Source organism: Mastigoproctus giganteus, chromosome 8 (assembly GCF_048544385.1).
Source record: "Mastigoproctus giganteus isolate SK-2022 chromosome 8, ASM4854438v1, whole genome shotgun sequence".
Taxonomy (NCBI): domain Eukaryota; kingdom Metazoa; phylum Arthropoda; class Arachnida; order Uropygi; family Thelyphonidae; genus Mastigoproctus; species Mastigoproctus giganteus.
Genome location: NC_143582.1, coordinates 140,985,748 through 141,000,847, shown reverse-complemented (window position 1 = coordinate 141,000,847; position 15,100 = coordinate 140,985,748). Strand labels below are relative to the sequence as shown.

The 15,100-nt window shown below is 38.9% G+C and overlaps 1 protein-coding gene across 3 annotated transcripts in view; it reads right to left on the bottom strand.

Annotated features, from left to right (window-relative positions):
- LOC150081860 (calpain-9-like) overlaps positions 1-13,602 on the bottom strand; it is a 152,380-nt gene extending 138,778 nt beyond the window's left edge. Inside the window, exon 1 of one of the 3 annotated variants that reach the window (XM_090379769.1) lies at positions 13,450-13,602. Coding sequence is in view for 1 of the 3 variants with exons in the window: in XM_090379768.1 (XP_090235894.1) it covers positions 12,188-12,227 (40 nt within the window). In the remaining 2 variants the exon portion in view is untranslated. Of the gene's footprint in view, positions 1-12,187; positions 12,286-13,449 lie in introns of those variants that run through there. The other 2 variants (XM_090379770.1, XM_090379768.1) reach the window with 2 other exon arrangements.
- Positions 13,603-15,100: the final 1,498 nt, after the last annotated feature.

Sequence of the window (15,100 nt, the reverse complement as noted above, 5' to 3'; positions counted from 1 at the left end):
CTTTTGTACTTTTGTACAATTTGTACGAGGGGAAATAAAAAATCTGGTGTCCATCTGTACACCACATACATTTTTTATTCCTCACCTCTTTAAAGTCTTTTAGTTGCTGTGGATACAGTTGTTTGATGGCTTCCTTTACTTCATCGTCCATTTCAGTCCTCCAGAACAGTATAGAAACTTCGCCACTTGGCAAGAGCTCTGGAGCTGTATCCTGTCAGAGATTAGAAGAATTCCTAAAGGCCTGTTCAAGGGTATTTAGTTATTGTTATTATTTTTACGGAGCATCGACATCTCAGGCCATATTGCTCCAATCTGTTATGTCTGATGAAGTATGTTTTCACAGTCCTCTATGCATGTTGTGCCGGCTGAAAACTTTTAATATCTCAAAGAGGGGACTCTTTGTGCCTGAGATTGTCGCAGTAGAAACATTAATATCAATTTACATCCATAATTGAATATTATTTAATTTTAGACAATCAGAACCTCATTTAAATTACCCTTGAATAATGGTTACTTTTGGGAAGGTCTCTCCAAATGAAACTGTGTGAGAAGCAGTAGATTCAGTAGTGAAAATTACTGGAGGATCGATGTCTATGAGCTGTAAAGAACTATTTTCAACTCTAAAGATCGCTTGTAATGTTCGCTAATATCGTTCTTCAATGTTCAAAGACAAATTACCATTTGTTGATACAAAAGATTTTCACGATTTTTACATTTCGAGAACTTTTTCTTTTTTTCTCCCTATTCTTCGGTATTCTCTTCCGATCAAAACTGTTTGATTTGATTTCAGTTTTATTGGCGCGTCAGCAACTAGGACTATAATTCGCCAAATTAAAATTATCATATTAAGGCTATATGAGAGCGATCTCATCTATCCATGTATTATGTCCATGAATTTCGGGTGTTCTCTGGTCGATATGTCTGTGTTTGGTTGGACGAAAAACCGAGTTTCCGGGAGAAAAAGCCTTGTTATACACGCCTGAAAGTAGCACAGTTGTTATCAGCACCGCCCTTTCCACATGTGGAGAGAGAGCGGTGCGTATAACATTCTGTAGATGACGTGAGGAATTTTTATGGAACTTTTTCACAACGTGGCTGAGTTAGTCGGTCTCGGGCGAGGGTAGCATGGTTTTCCCCCGGAAACTCGGGTTTTTCGTCCAGAAAACAGAAAATCGACCTCAGAGCACGCGCAATTTACACTAAGCAATATGGCCTTAGTCACGAAGCAATATAGCCTTAGTCACTGATTCTCCTAAAACCCTACTAGAACAATAACAACCCATCAGAATGAAACAGCAAGAATCAGTATTTTCCAGGCCAAGCAACGTTTTTCCAATCAACCACTGTCCAATGTTGAGGTTCTTGAGCCTGGAGAAGTAGACGTCTCCTCGTGTGTGTGTGTGTGTGTGTGTGTGTGTGTGTGTGTGTGTGTGTGTGTGTGTGTGTGTGTGTGTGTGTGTGTGTGTGACTGACTGTATCCATTCTGTTACCCTACACAAATCTTGTCAGCCTCCTTTGGCCTCTCACATCAACATGCTATTTTCCAAGACAGGATCGCCATTGGCTTAATTCTGTTTGTTTATTGGACGAAGCTCGAGACACAGTAGTACGTGAAAAGCCATTAAGTATGCAGTTTTCGAAATACTCATAGCAGTGCGTCTGGCGTTAATTACCATGCAAAGTCCAAATTCCTTTAAATTCTTCGTCTTGACCATTCTCGCACTGAATACATCCATACGTATCTGCATTCCTTATTAGTAGCAGAATCACGTGGTACGAATGAAGTCACCACGCAATGTAATTTAAAAATATATTTCACTTCCACGCTAATAATAACTGATGATATTTTATACACACATGCAAATAATGTATGATCAGCATTTCTCTTCTGGTGTTCTCATTCTTTGGTTTAAAGCACATTTAGAATGGTTTCAGGTTGGCTACGTCTATGGTGCCTTGGAACCTTAATTGTGATTTTGAAGATGCACGGTAGTATAGAAGAAAATATCAAGCTTGGTTGGTTGGTTGGTTGTTGTATCGTTGCTACCCTCTTTTGAGACCGACTGACCCAGCCACGTTGTAAAAAAAGCCCATAAAAATTCTTCCTGTCATTGACAGGATTCAGGTCTTTTTCATCCGGTGTGGGGAAGACGGTGATTACACCAACTCTGTTACCCACGAGGGAAAAATTTCAATCATGGGAAATATTTTCTTGTGGCAGGATTTTTCACTTGAAGGAAAGGAAAAGGTGCTGTCACTTCTGTAAAAGGTGCTGTCACGGAAATACCTATTTCCGTGACAGAAAAATGGGTGGGGTGAGAGATTATACAGCAACTTGCAAGGGGGAGTTACCATAAGATGTCTTATTAGCGAACTGTTTGTGAGAGTTGCTGCAATAAAATTGCAATACACCACACAGAAACATGATGATGCTACTACAACTGTGAAAATGTTCGATAGTGCCACAGAAATTAACGCAAGGTTATCGAAAAGTGCAGAAGAGTGGTACGTATATTTTATGAGTTCTCCTCGAATACTGTCAACCGGGAATTCAGCGAGGCCACAAGAACTGATAGTAGTTACATTTACTTACATAAACACTTACAGATATAATATTATGTGTCTGCGTGGGTAGCACAGTGGTATCATCACCGCCCTCCCCACACCGGATGGAAAAGGCCCGGGTTCGAATCCCGTCGATGACGCGAGGAACTTTAGTGTGCTTTTATCACTCTGTGGCTGAGTATGTGTGCTGAATATGCATCGTTAGATAGTGATGGCCTGTGGTCAAGACAGAAGGAACTGGAAAGTTGCTGGAGAGGCCTTCATCCTGCAGTGGATTGAAAATGGCTGATGATGATGATAGATAGTGAGAGCATCTACATATGATGTAATACATCATATTCACGGAAGAGTTGCAGCACAAACAACATCACAGTATGAAGTGCATAACGCCGACTTGCGTCGATAGTATCGACGTTTGAATTGGTGCCGAGGGCGTTGGAAAACTGTTTTGGAGTGACTAGCATGGTACACAGTTTTCCGATGTGATGGATTTAGCGAATTCGAGTGAGGAGAACATCATTTACCAGAGTGTGTCGTCCCACGTGTGAAATTTGCTGTAGATGCTCTCACTGTCTGACTATATTTCTTGTGATTTGGGCTTGGACCATTGGACATCATTTCCAGAACAATGTATGCCATGTGGTACATTGTCATTCTATGGGTGTTCTGCTCTTCCTGCACTGTGGAAGTAGGGTGGAGAAGGCCCCCTCTCTGGTTCAGCATGACAGCGCGCCTTATCATATCAACTTTTCATAACATAAAGTCGATACTGACTTTCTATTATGAAACGTTTGTTCAGAGCCTCTACATATGATGTAATTACACACTAATTACACACTAGTATATACTACTTAATTACACACTACTTAATTACACACTAGTATATAGTGTGTAATTAAGCCCTAAAATGGACCAACACATTATTATTATATTTGTAAGCGTTTTCTTTGTGAAACTAGAAATGTCTGGTTACTTTTGGCAATATAGTATAAATTGTGAATGGAAAAGTAGTTCCATTAATCATGTCGTTTGGGATGTAGACTGCTGCTTCGAATCTATCAAACATTGGACTTAATGCTAATCACTGTCAATTTGTGAATTAACTGATCCATGTTAATTTAAATTACTGTGGAGCAGGCAGTGATTTATTTCATTTCCATTTCATCAGCATAACAGAATAATTCGTCACAGAGCCGCACGAAGCAAATGAATGCATTATTGTTAGCAAGATTAAAAAAACTTGACTAGACGTACACCAAAGTACCTTAGAACCGAAAATGTGCTAGCGAAAACACACTAGCTGCCACTGTCATATTGAGCGTGTTGATGCAGTGTCTGTGTTTGCAAACCTGCCCTGCTAATTAAATTCACAGGACGTACATTCAAGAACTCGATTGTGTAACATATTAGGTTTCTGTATGGAACGCGGTACACCTCTAAAACGGTGTTCGCAGGCCGGCCGCTAGTTAGTACACCGGACAGAACCTATTGGTAACTCTCTAGGAGGCTTCCGTATATCCTTGAGGTTCTTGAAGACATTCTCACAGATATGCCAGACAAGCTGTACTTGCTAAACGCTGATGGAACTGATATTCGGGTGACACTCAAGTCAAGTGGACCCAATTTCAGCGAAGTCCGGACGGTCTGTGACAGCCAAACCTTCTGCTTGCGCCTTCACGATGGTGGGACTATTAGTAATCCTGGGTATAACCTCCATGCACAAGTACATGGTGGGTGACCACCCAGGTGTGAACCAACGTAAGCAGGGGTCGAGGTGTGGTGCCCACACTACATGGAGGAACGCTGACCCTCTATGTTACCAGGCAGTACTAGGTGGTAGATGACTCTCATCAACCGGTGAAATACCACCACTTTGCTTATTGGAGGCTTGAACTGGTGGAACCTATGTATAGTCTCCAGAGCTAAGTTCCGGTCAACACTTCCCAACTCTTCCACCATGCAGTATGACTGATGACTTTTGAGGTTATGATGGAGATCATGGCGAGATTCAGTTCATTTCGAGGGTACAGCTCTAACACGGTGTTCGCAGACCGGCTGCTGGTTAGTACACCGGACCGAACGTACTGGTAACTCTCTAGGAGGCTTCCGGATCAGCTAGTGTATAATCCTGCTACCTCTACTCTACCAAATAGTGACTGGAGGGGAGTCCGAGTAGTGTGTATGCGGAGGGGGGCATTATCGAGGCCACGTTATGTCAGGGATCTGGGTATATTCTTACCAAGTGTACGTCGTATCCAAAAATTTCATTACTTCATACAGCAAGTCCCCCCCCCCCACTTTTTCTTACTGTTCGATACACCATGAATTGTCAGACTAATAGAGTAAACTTATCTGCAAAAAAGATCTAAACCTCCCAAACCCTTCCTAATTCATTTCACAAATATACGTGGTCTCAGTTCTAAACTCAACGCTGTCCATTTCCACTTGCAGTCTGCCAAACCCCATGTACTTTTTCTGACAGAATCTCAGTTATCGGTTGATTCAGCTACTGGTTATCTCAGTTTCCCATATTCGCTGTACAATTCCTTTCGCCTCAAAGGTGATACTTGTTCATATGTCCGTTCCGATATTCCCGTCAGAGACTTGGTAATTTGGAATCTCCTCTTTTCGATCTTCTCTGGCTTAAAATCTCTCTACCTCATTCTGTCAAATTCATCTGTTGTCTCTCTACCGTTCTCCCAACTCTATTAATCACTTGAAGCTCTTTGAATTCCTCTCTTTGCAACTTGACTTTCCCCAGTCCAACTTTCCTAACAGTTAGGTAATTTTCCTTGGTTATTTTAATGTTCACAACTCCAGCTGGCTTCCGTTTTCTAGTCACACAGGCCCAGCTGGTCAAGATGCTGAGGCTTTTACAATTACTAATGACCTCGCACAGATTGTTCATTTACCTACCAGAACACCGAACAATCCTAACCATACAGCCAACACGCTTGATCTTTTTTTCACAAACAACTCTTCTAATTACACGGCCGAAGTGAGTGGTCCTTTAGGCACCTCAGATCACAACTTCTTGATTGTCTCTTCTCCAATGGAGGCTTTATCTCATGGCTATTCGCAACCTCGTGTTGTTTGGCATTACAAGGATGCAAAATGGGATGACCTGCGAAATTTCTTTTCTTCTTTTCCTTGGTCGGATTACTATTTCAAAATTTATGATGTCAACGTTTGCTCAGATCGTGTCAGGGAAATTATTCTTGTAGGAATGGAATCCATTATTCCACACTCCTTTATCTAAATCTCGTCCTTTATCTAAACATTGGTTTTCCAATAAATGTGCTGAGGCTGTTCAAGAGAAGAACGTTGCATATCGTAATTGGCTTGTTTTCATTTCTTCAGTTTCATTTTCTGCCTACAACAAAGCTCGCAACAATTGTAAAGCAGTTATTAATCACTCCAAACCAGATTTTGAACAGGCTAAGAGTAGAAAATTTGCTTCTTTCCATAATGATAGCCCAGCATTCTGGTCTCTTGCCAAGCTATTGGCCGCAACTTTTGCCCATCTCTGTCAAAACCAGATGGTTCTGTCGTTACTTTAGCCAAGGATAAAGCTGACCTGCTAGCATCTCATTTTTCTTCCAACTCATGTATTAATGATCTTGGTAAAACACCTCCCACCATTCCCAACACACTCCAATGCCTCCTGTGGTCTTCCGTCAAAAGGATGTCAGAAGGATTTTGACGAAACGTGATTCTCAGAAAGCTCCAGGTCCTGATGGTATTTCTCCACTTGTTCTCAAAACCTGTGCTCCCGAACTTACTCCTGTTCTTTGCTGCCTTTTTTTCACTTTCTTATTCCAAAGGTGTTTTTCCTTCTACTTGGAAATTTGCTCATATCCAGCCAGTTCCTAAAAATGGTGACAAATTCCTCCCATCCAATTATCGTCCCATTGCAATTACTTTTACTTTTCCTAAGGTAATGGAGAAATCAATTAACCGCCCAGTCTTAAAATTACCTAGAAACCTTCCGCCTGATCAAAGATCACCAGTGTGGATTCCGTCAGTGTCAATCCACTGGTGATATTCTGGCTTATGTTACCCATTTATGGACAAATTCACTGGAAAAGTTCGGCGAAACACAAGCAGTTGCTCTTGACATCTCAAAGGCTTTCGATCGTGTTTGGCATAAAGGTCTTCTAAACAAGCTTCTATCTTTTGGTTTGCCAATTGTTTTTTGTAATTGGTTATCGAGTTTTCTCTCTGATCGCCCACTAACGGTGATGGAAGATGGCTCTCTGTGTTCTAACTTCTCCACTGATGCTTTTATTCTCCCCCAGATTCAGTTCTTTCCTCTACTCTTTTCTTCTTGTATTTTAATGAACTTATATCATTGACTGGAAATCCTATCCATAGTTTTACCGATGATAGCACATTGCATTCCACTTTCCAGTTTGAGAAACCTCGCTTGGCTCAATCTGCTTCAACTTCTTGAATATCCGCTATATATATATACCTTAAATTCCGATCTCCAGATAATTATCCAGTGGGGAAAAGACAACTTAGTTGATTTCAATCCTTCTAAAACTCAGTCTTGTCTTATATCTCGCAAAAAATCTGTAATAGAGCCACAGAAAAGGTTCGACAGGCAAAGGCAGTTTATGAGTAATCGCTAGCAAACAGAACAAAGAGGGGGGATAAGAAATTCTTCACATATATAAATGCTAAGAAGGGAATAATATTAAATACACCAGCTGTCGTTGCAGATGAACTCAACAGTTATTTTGCATCGATATATACAGATGAAAAACCTTTTGTGGCAATGGGAAATTGTGGGAGCGAAGTTGAAAAATATGTAATTAATGATATTTAAATTTCGCAAGATTATTTAATGAAAAACGTTCGGGCCTACATGCCAGTGTAAGGGTCCTGGAGTTGATGGAATATACCTTATATCTCAATGGAGGCGGCAGGTGAGTGCATTGAACCATTGAGGCTAATCATACGAGCATCACTAGACTCTGGGGAGATTCCGTTGGATTGGAAAAGTGCCACTGTGTCTCCCATACATAAGGGTGATTCTAAGAGTGAAGTGGGAAATTATCGACCTGTCAGCTTGACTTAAGTGGTAGTGAAAATCATGGAGGCAATGATCAAGGGTGGAATTCAGGATCATTTGGATATAATTGAAATTCTCAAGGATACTCAGCATGGTTTTGTAAAGGGAAAATCATGTTTAACAAATCTGGTTCGCTACTTTGAAAGGGTCAATCATGAGCTGGATTTAGGGAATAATATCGACATTGTTTATTTAGATTTCAGCAAAGCTTTTGACTCAGTCCCACATGAGCGGTTGCTTTATAAGCTGGAACAGGTTGAAATCACTGAGAAAATCCTTAGATGGATAGCAGGATGGCTTCAGGGCAGGAGGCAGAGAGTTGTGATAAATGGCTATTCCTCAGATTGGGTTGATGTAAGAAGTGGAGTTCCCCAAGGGTCAGTATTAGGACCACTGTTGTTTTTAATTTTCATAAACGACATTGATGAAGTGATTGAGGGCGTGATGTCTAAATTTGCAGATGATGTTAAAATTGGTAGAGTAGTTAATGATTACTGTCAAGCTGAGCTTCTTCAGAGAGACCTAGATAGACTTCAGGAATGGTCAGAAAAATGGCAACTATGCTTTAATCCAACAAAGTGTAAGGTATTACATCTGGGAAACATTAATCTCAAAATAACTTATTCACTTGGTGGAGTTCAACTAAACCCAGTACTGGAGGAAAGGGACTTGGGTGTTACGATACGGTCAGACATGAAATTCTCTGAGCATTGTAAACAGGTTGCAAGGAAGGCCCATGGTGTCCTATCGATGATCTATCGAACTTTTGCAAGTAGAGATAGGGACGTGATAATCCCATTATATAAGGCTTTTGTTATACCACACTTGGAATACCGTGTTCAAGTATGGAGACCGCACCTAAAGAAAGACATCAATCTTCTTGAAAGGATGCAAAGACGAGAGGCAAAGACGAAAGATCGGCAAAAGTACGTCCTTATGAAGAAAGACTTCGAATATGTGGGTTGCAGAGTTTGGAAACTAGACACCTTAGAGGAGATTTGATTGAGGTGTTTAAGACTCTGAGAGGCATCAGTAAAATGAAATTTTCAAGATTATAAATGATGTTAGAACTAGGGGACATAAATTCAAGTTACGGGGGGAGATGTTTAGATTGGACTGCAGGAAGTTTTATTTTAGCCAGCGAGTTATAAATTACTGGAATAAGTTGCCTACATGGGTGGTAGAGGCTGACAGTTTGAGGAAATTCAAAGGACATCTGGATAGTACCTTAGGATGATAGGGTTAATTTCTTTTTCTTTTATTAATTATTAGGTTTTTTTTTTTTTTTTTTTGGCTGGTGCAGCCTTAGCCATAGGCTTTCTTGCACCATGCGGCCATTACTAATACTAAATACTAATACTAATACTAAAAGAATTTTTCTGCTCCTATGCTTATCTTTGGGGGCACTCCGATTTCTAGGCAAGATAATATATCTCTTTTGGGGATTACCCTGACTTATAATCTCTCTTGGCACAAGCACATTACAAATATTGCTTTCTCTGCATCTAAAAATTTGTTTTTTCTCTTTCCTTCACGGCTTTCCTTTTCTTCCAAACTGCTGTTCACTCTGTACAAATCGCAAATCTGCCCTACCACGGAATATTGTTTCCACATCTGAAGTGGTGACCTCAAAACCACTCTCATGCTTCTAGATTCCATTCAGAAGAGGGCAGTTAGGTTAATTAATGATTCATCTCTAACAGAGTCTCTCCACTCGCTGTCTCAAAGACGTACTGTTTCTGCTGCATGCCTCTTCTACAGATACATCCATGGGCACCGTTCTTCTGAATTGGCTTCTATAATTCCCGCTCTCTCTTTCAAAACAGTCCGAACACGTGCTGGAACCAACTTTTCATCTTCCTCGTTTATTCCATTCATCTGCCGTTTTCTGGAACAACCTTCCTTCATACGTATTTCCTGAAAATTACAGTCTACAGAAGTTCAAGTCTAATGTCAACAAATATCTTCTTTCGTCTTCTCAACTTCCAACCCAAACACGGTACTAAGTACTATAGGTTCTAATACCTCTCGTGTTTGGGGTTTTCCTAAAAAAAAACTACAAAAATCTAATATGTTGCGTAATGTGGTTCGTGAATAACGCTTACTACTCTGGACAATAACGTTAAATTAACGGCAGCAGTTAGCAAGCCACACCAATATATTCTAGTGATAAAACATGCCAACTATCACTAAGTTAGCTAGCATGCTTTGTCACCAGAATAGTTTTTTCTGCGAATATACTTTTTATGAAAATTAAAATAGATTAGACTATATTACTATATGAATAGGTTAGTCGGCCTAATCTAGATTATAGTTATATAGTCTAACCTATTCTAGAATTGCAGTAAGGAATTGCTTTTTTTGCGGAATAGGTTTATCAAAAATTTATAAACCGATGTCTTTATTCAAGCACTGTAGGACTGTGAGCGACGAAGGAGATAGCGAAACTTGTGTATTGATAATCTGGCGCGGGTACTCCTATTGCTCCACATGTATTTATATTTATTCGTGTGTTATAAGAGTTATTACAATGATATGTATATGCCTGTGATAGTTCTGAATGCCTAATTCTGTAGAACAACATGTATGTGTTAACTTCTGCTCTGCGTGACATTCGGTGAAACAGCCTTGGAAACACATTAAATATTGCAAACAGCGATCGTTAAGGAGTGCACAACATCCTATGGTTTTCACGTCCAAGAAAAAAAAATAAGGCAGGTGCGATCAATTGTCAAAGTGATGGTGTCATTTTTCGATCTAGAATCACAGATTCCCTCTCGAATGGGAATCTATGAATCAGATAGTCTAATGAGATATTCTAGTTTGCGTAATTCTGTTAAAAGGAAATGCGCACAACGGTGGGAATATGGCTCCTGGCACCTTCATTATGATAATGCACGTCTCTATACTGAATTGCTATAGTTGAATATCTGGCGAAGTACAACATTCCTGCCCTTGCTAGTAGCACATTTCGTCCGCTCCCCGAGTGGGTTGAAAATACTTGAGTTCGAATCCCGTAGACAACGTGAGGAATTTTTATGCGCCTTTTTAACAACGTGGCGAAGTTAGTTGGTATCAGGCGGACATTACCAGAAGGAAAGGCGGTGACCAGGGTTTCCCCTGTACGCCGCCGAATCATCTAACGGCAAAGTGCCAAGGTCGGCATTAAAAAGAGAGAGAGAGAGAGAGAGAGAGAATTAATGAAATGTTTGTATCTTTATGTGTATATTAATGTGTATTTTGTTGTGTGTTGTATGCCGCCACCTCTCATTTAGCAGTCAGGGTACAGGAGAATAAAGGCTCCCCTACCCCCGGACTCCCATCCCAAGTCACGAGGAGGCAGCCAGGTTCTACTATCAAGAGATACGTACTGAGGTTGTCACAAGGAGAACCTCAAAATAATTTAGAAAGGAAGAAGGAAAAAGGGGAGAGAGGATGAAGGAAAAAGGAACCGAAGAGAAGAGGAATAGAAATATCCTCTAGAAATATAAGCAGAAGAATATAAAAGAGAAAAGTAAAAAGACTACAAGGAATATGTAATTAAAAACTAATTATCAACAGCTATGCATATATACAAACAATCAATTTTCCCAGTAATCACAATAAACCCATATATCAACCATTAGGGCAGATAACAACTTAAAATCAAATTTAAAACTCCAAAAACAAGGCAAGAATCATACCAATAAGCAATCAAAAGACTGCAGATCAATAAGATTACAAAACCTTGAAAAACTTACAACTAAAACTGCCAATTAAGGACATTGAAAACACGATGAGAATACTGAGAACCATTCAGAAAGAAATATTTTAAACTTTTATTTTTTACTTCTCTGATAATATAGAGCAGCCAACGAATCCAGGAAACCCAAGATAACTTTTTTATATACTTTTGTCATTTATCAGATTTCTTCGAAGCTAGATGGTTAAATTAGCAGTTACAGGCATTGTTGTTGAGATTCCGTTTGTCTTTAGGAAACACTACATTCAGCTTTTCGAATAAACAACTTATACGCGACTGAGAGTGTATCACTTTCTTACATTCAGGAAATATGTTATTCGCTTGATAATATTAGGAAAAAAGGTCGAAATAACAAGTGGACAATTAAAATACATTGTCCACTTAATACGCTACAGCTACTTTAAAAAGAAGTCATGGGATGAAATACGATATATTGACTAATCAGTTTTCAGATTTTAGCAATGAATACACCAGTTTTAATATTTTCTATAGTATATTTTTAGCAACTGTATATAATCTCTACACAGTCTTTTATTCCTTCGCTATTGAGTAAAGGCAAAGGTGTGACAGTTCTGCAGCGATGCTGGCTGTAGGATTTTCTCGATAGTCTTTACCTCTGAATAGTTCCAACAAGGAGCGCATGGTCTTTGCAGGAACAGTTCAGGCTCATTTTTTTTTTTTCAGTCATCGGATTACATAAATGTTTTTTGTATATATCTAAAAATTCTAAAAGGCAAGTTAAATCTAAATACAGTATGTGGAAACTAATTTTTTACAAGAAAATACCAATTACAAGAAAATACCTTCAACATCATTGTTTTGGAAGTGAATTGAACTTTCCATCTTCAGTTTTTTATAGCTATAAGTGTGCAGAACATCGGAAAGTAAAATTAAGTAGTCCTGCTTCTCCTTTTTGCCGTTCGGAAGGAGGATTTCGGAATATACGTTATGTCGGCAGAATGCCATAGATTCCCCTGCTACCTAATGACTTGCTCTTTTCTTCTTATTATTCTGTGTAGTGAAGGATAAAATTGTTAAGTCACCAACATTCGCACAGGATAATAAGTATTTTATGAACAAATTTCTCAATACTTCCCAAGTGTTTCAAGAACATTGCTGCGTTACTTTTTTTGAAGAATTGAAGTTGATCACATTGATCAGAATAATATTAATAATAACATAAATAAATATCAAATAATAGTTTCAGAAATAACGTTTATCGTGTTCCCCAAAACGGATTATAATACTATTAAATTTTAATTTTATTAAATACTATTAAATTAAATTATAATACTATTAAATTAAAGACTCCTTAAAAAATCAAGAGTACGATTAAATTTTTATTGAGAAAACTGTACTATTTACTTATATTGAATGAGACAAATAAGATTTCTTCTTCTTTGCCAAGAAACTTCTCGAACATGAACATCAGACTTCTTGTGTGCACGGTTGACAACTTTCATCTTACATTCCTAATCTTGCTATTACTTTTATACAGTTTGAATAACTTCAGAATATTCTGTACTACGTTTGCTAAAGCCGGATAGTTTGGCTGGGTTCTTAGCACAAATGACAACAGTTAATTTTTCATTTGTATTATTTCATATTATTATTTAACGTACAAACGTACTTGTGTTATCTCTATTAATTATCTATTCAGCTTTTCCCCAGCAGTTATGCTCATTACGCTGCATTTAAGCTGTTATTAGAATACTGTAAGATTATTTTAAACTAGGAAAATTTTGGACACCTTAATAAACGTAAATTACAAAAAAATAAGTAAATGTATTGTGTAAGAGGCTGTTTAAATTAGTGCCAGAAGTTCCCATTCCTTTCATGCACCAGGAAGCTCCATTCAATAGCACACAAACATAGAGTAGCGCGTGGCTTTAATAGCACACTTTCCTCAACTGATATGGGGAAGTGCTTTGAGTGATGTAACCTTGGATACGCCTCATTCTCAGAAAGCTTTTAATCTCGAATACAGTAAAAGAAGTAACATTTGCATATGAAATTACATTCCTCAAATAGGCAGTAACACAAAACTAAATGTCTATTAACATACCTTCTCACCTAATAGCTGCAACCATTGCCATGGGTAGATATGATACACAAAAACACTTTAGTTGTTTTACGGCACCCCCTTCTCTCTCTCTCTCACGCCGATCGTCTTTATTGCAGTCAATGTACCTAAAGGGTCGCCCGAAAACCAGCGTTCCTACTGCCCGTGGTACAGGTAAAGGTTTGCCAGCTCTACAGCGATGCTAGCTGTAGATTTTCTCGATAGGCTTTACCTCTGAATGGTTCCTGCAAGGAGCATGCGCGCCACAACTTAGAGCCACCCCATCGCCAAGAAATGTTCGTCCTCTCAGGTGGACTTAGCGGTAAAACCTGTCTGATCTCTTAACAGCCCAAGTAATGCCAACAGGCTTAGAGAGATTTTGATGGATTAGTTGGCTACATTGTTCTTTCTGATTTAGCAGCATCCACGTGTGGCGTCAAGTGTGGTTTGAAGTTTTTAAAGGTAGAAACTTCTCCGAAGTTTTGAAGGTTAATATCCTCTTCGATGCGTGATCTAGTTACTGTTGTATGTAGGAACTTCCGACAACTTCTGACATCGACTGTAGTATTAACAAATTATATCTAGCTTAACAAACTTTGATAAAAATCGTTGGACATTACACTCTCTTCCCTCAGCTCCCACCTCGGTTTTTCCGCAGTGTAATATCGGAAGATTGCAATTTTTTTGTATTTTTTCTTTCTCTTCTCTTGCACAGCAGTGCTAAGCTAAGATGAAACCTGTAAACTTCCTAATTAGATTACTTTTCTCCATCACGCATGCATAGTTCAGATATCCTCCTTTATTTCAAGTCTAAATTAGTCTCATTTCAGTTCAGAATATGTTGCTCTCCTCTTAACTTTCGAATCACTGAGACAATTAAGCTGTCTCCGATATTTTCAGTACAATATTAATAATGATAATTGATGCAAGAAAGGAAAGTAAACCTATATAGCAACAGCTAAATAAAAAAAAACATCACCTGCTCACCTCCTCTAATTCTTCCCTAAATTTATTCAACTGTCCACCTTCACAACACCAAATGGAAATTTGTTCTAACAATCAACACTACTCTCTCGCCGAAAGCAAATTTCAGACATCTATCCTACAGTCATCCTTCTTCAATTTAAATTTGTCATCTTATGTGTGCCGTCCGAGCAACAGTTAGGATGTCATCCGCATTTAATTTACACAATCCATTTAAGTCCATATATACTTCTATCAGGTCTCTTCGCAGGTGCCCAGTTTCCAGCAGAATTGAAGTATTTTATGTTAAAACTACCCTTTTTTAGCCTCTCACTAATCTCATTACTCTTCTCCGCACCGCTCCAACAGATTCATATCCTTACTAAAATGAGGCTTCCAGACCTGTATGCAGTGCTCAAAATACGGCCTAATCATTGCATTATACAACGGGACAGTTACCTCCTTGTAATTGTTCCGTTGTATAAGGCAGTTCCTTATGCATCAAAATTCCTGTATATATATATATCATTGACAGAACCTCATGAACTATTCAAGCAGCCTGTCTGCACTCTCAGAAGCTGCACTCTTCTGCACTCTTCATGTCTGCACTCTTCATGCCAAAATTATAGATAACTCTATAATTATCCCAGGTCATATTTCTTTTTACACTGTCTTCACGGTGCGGTATAAC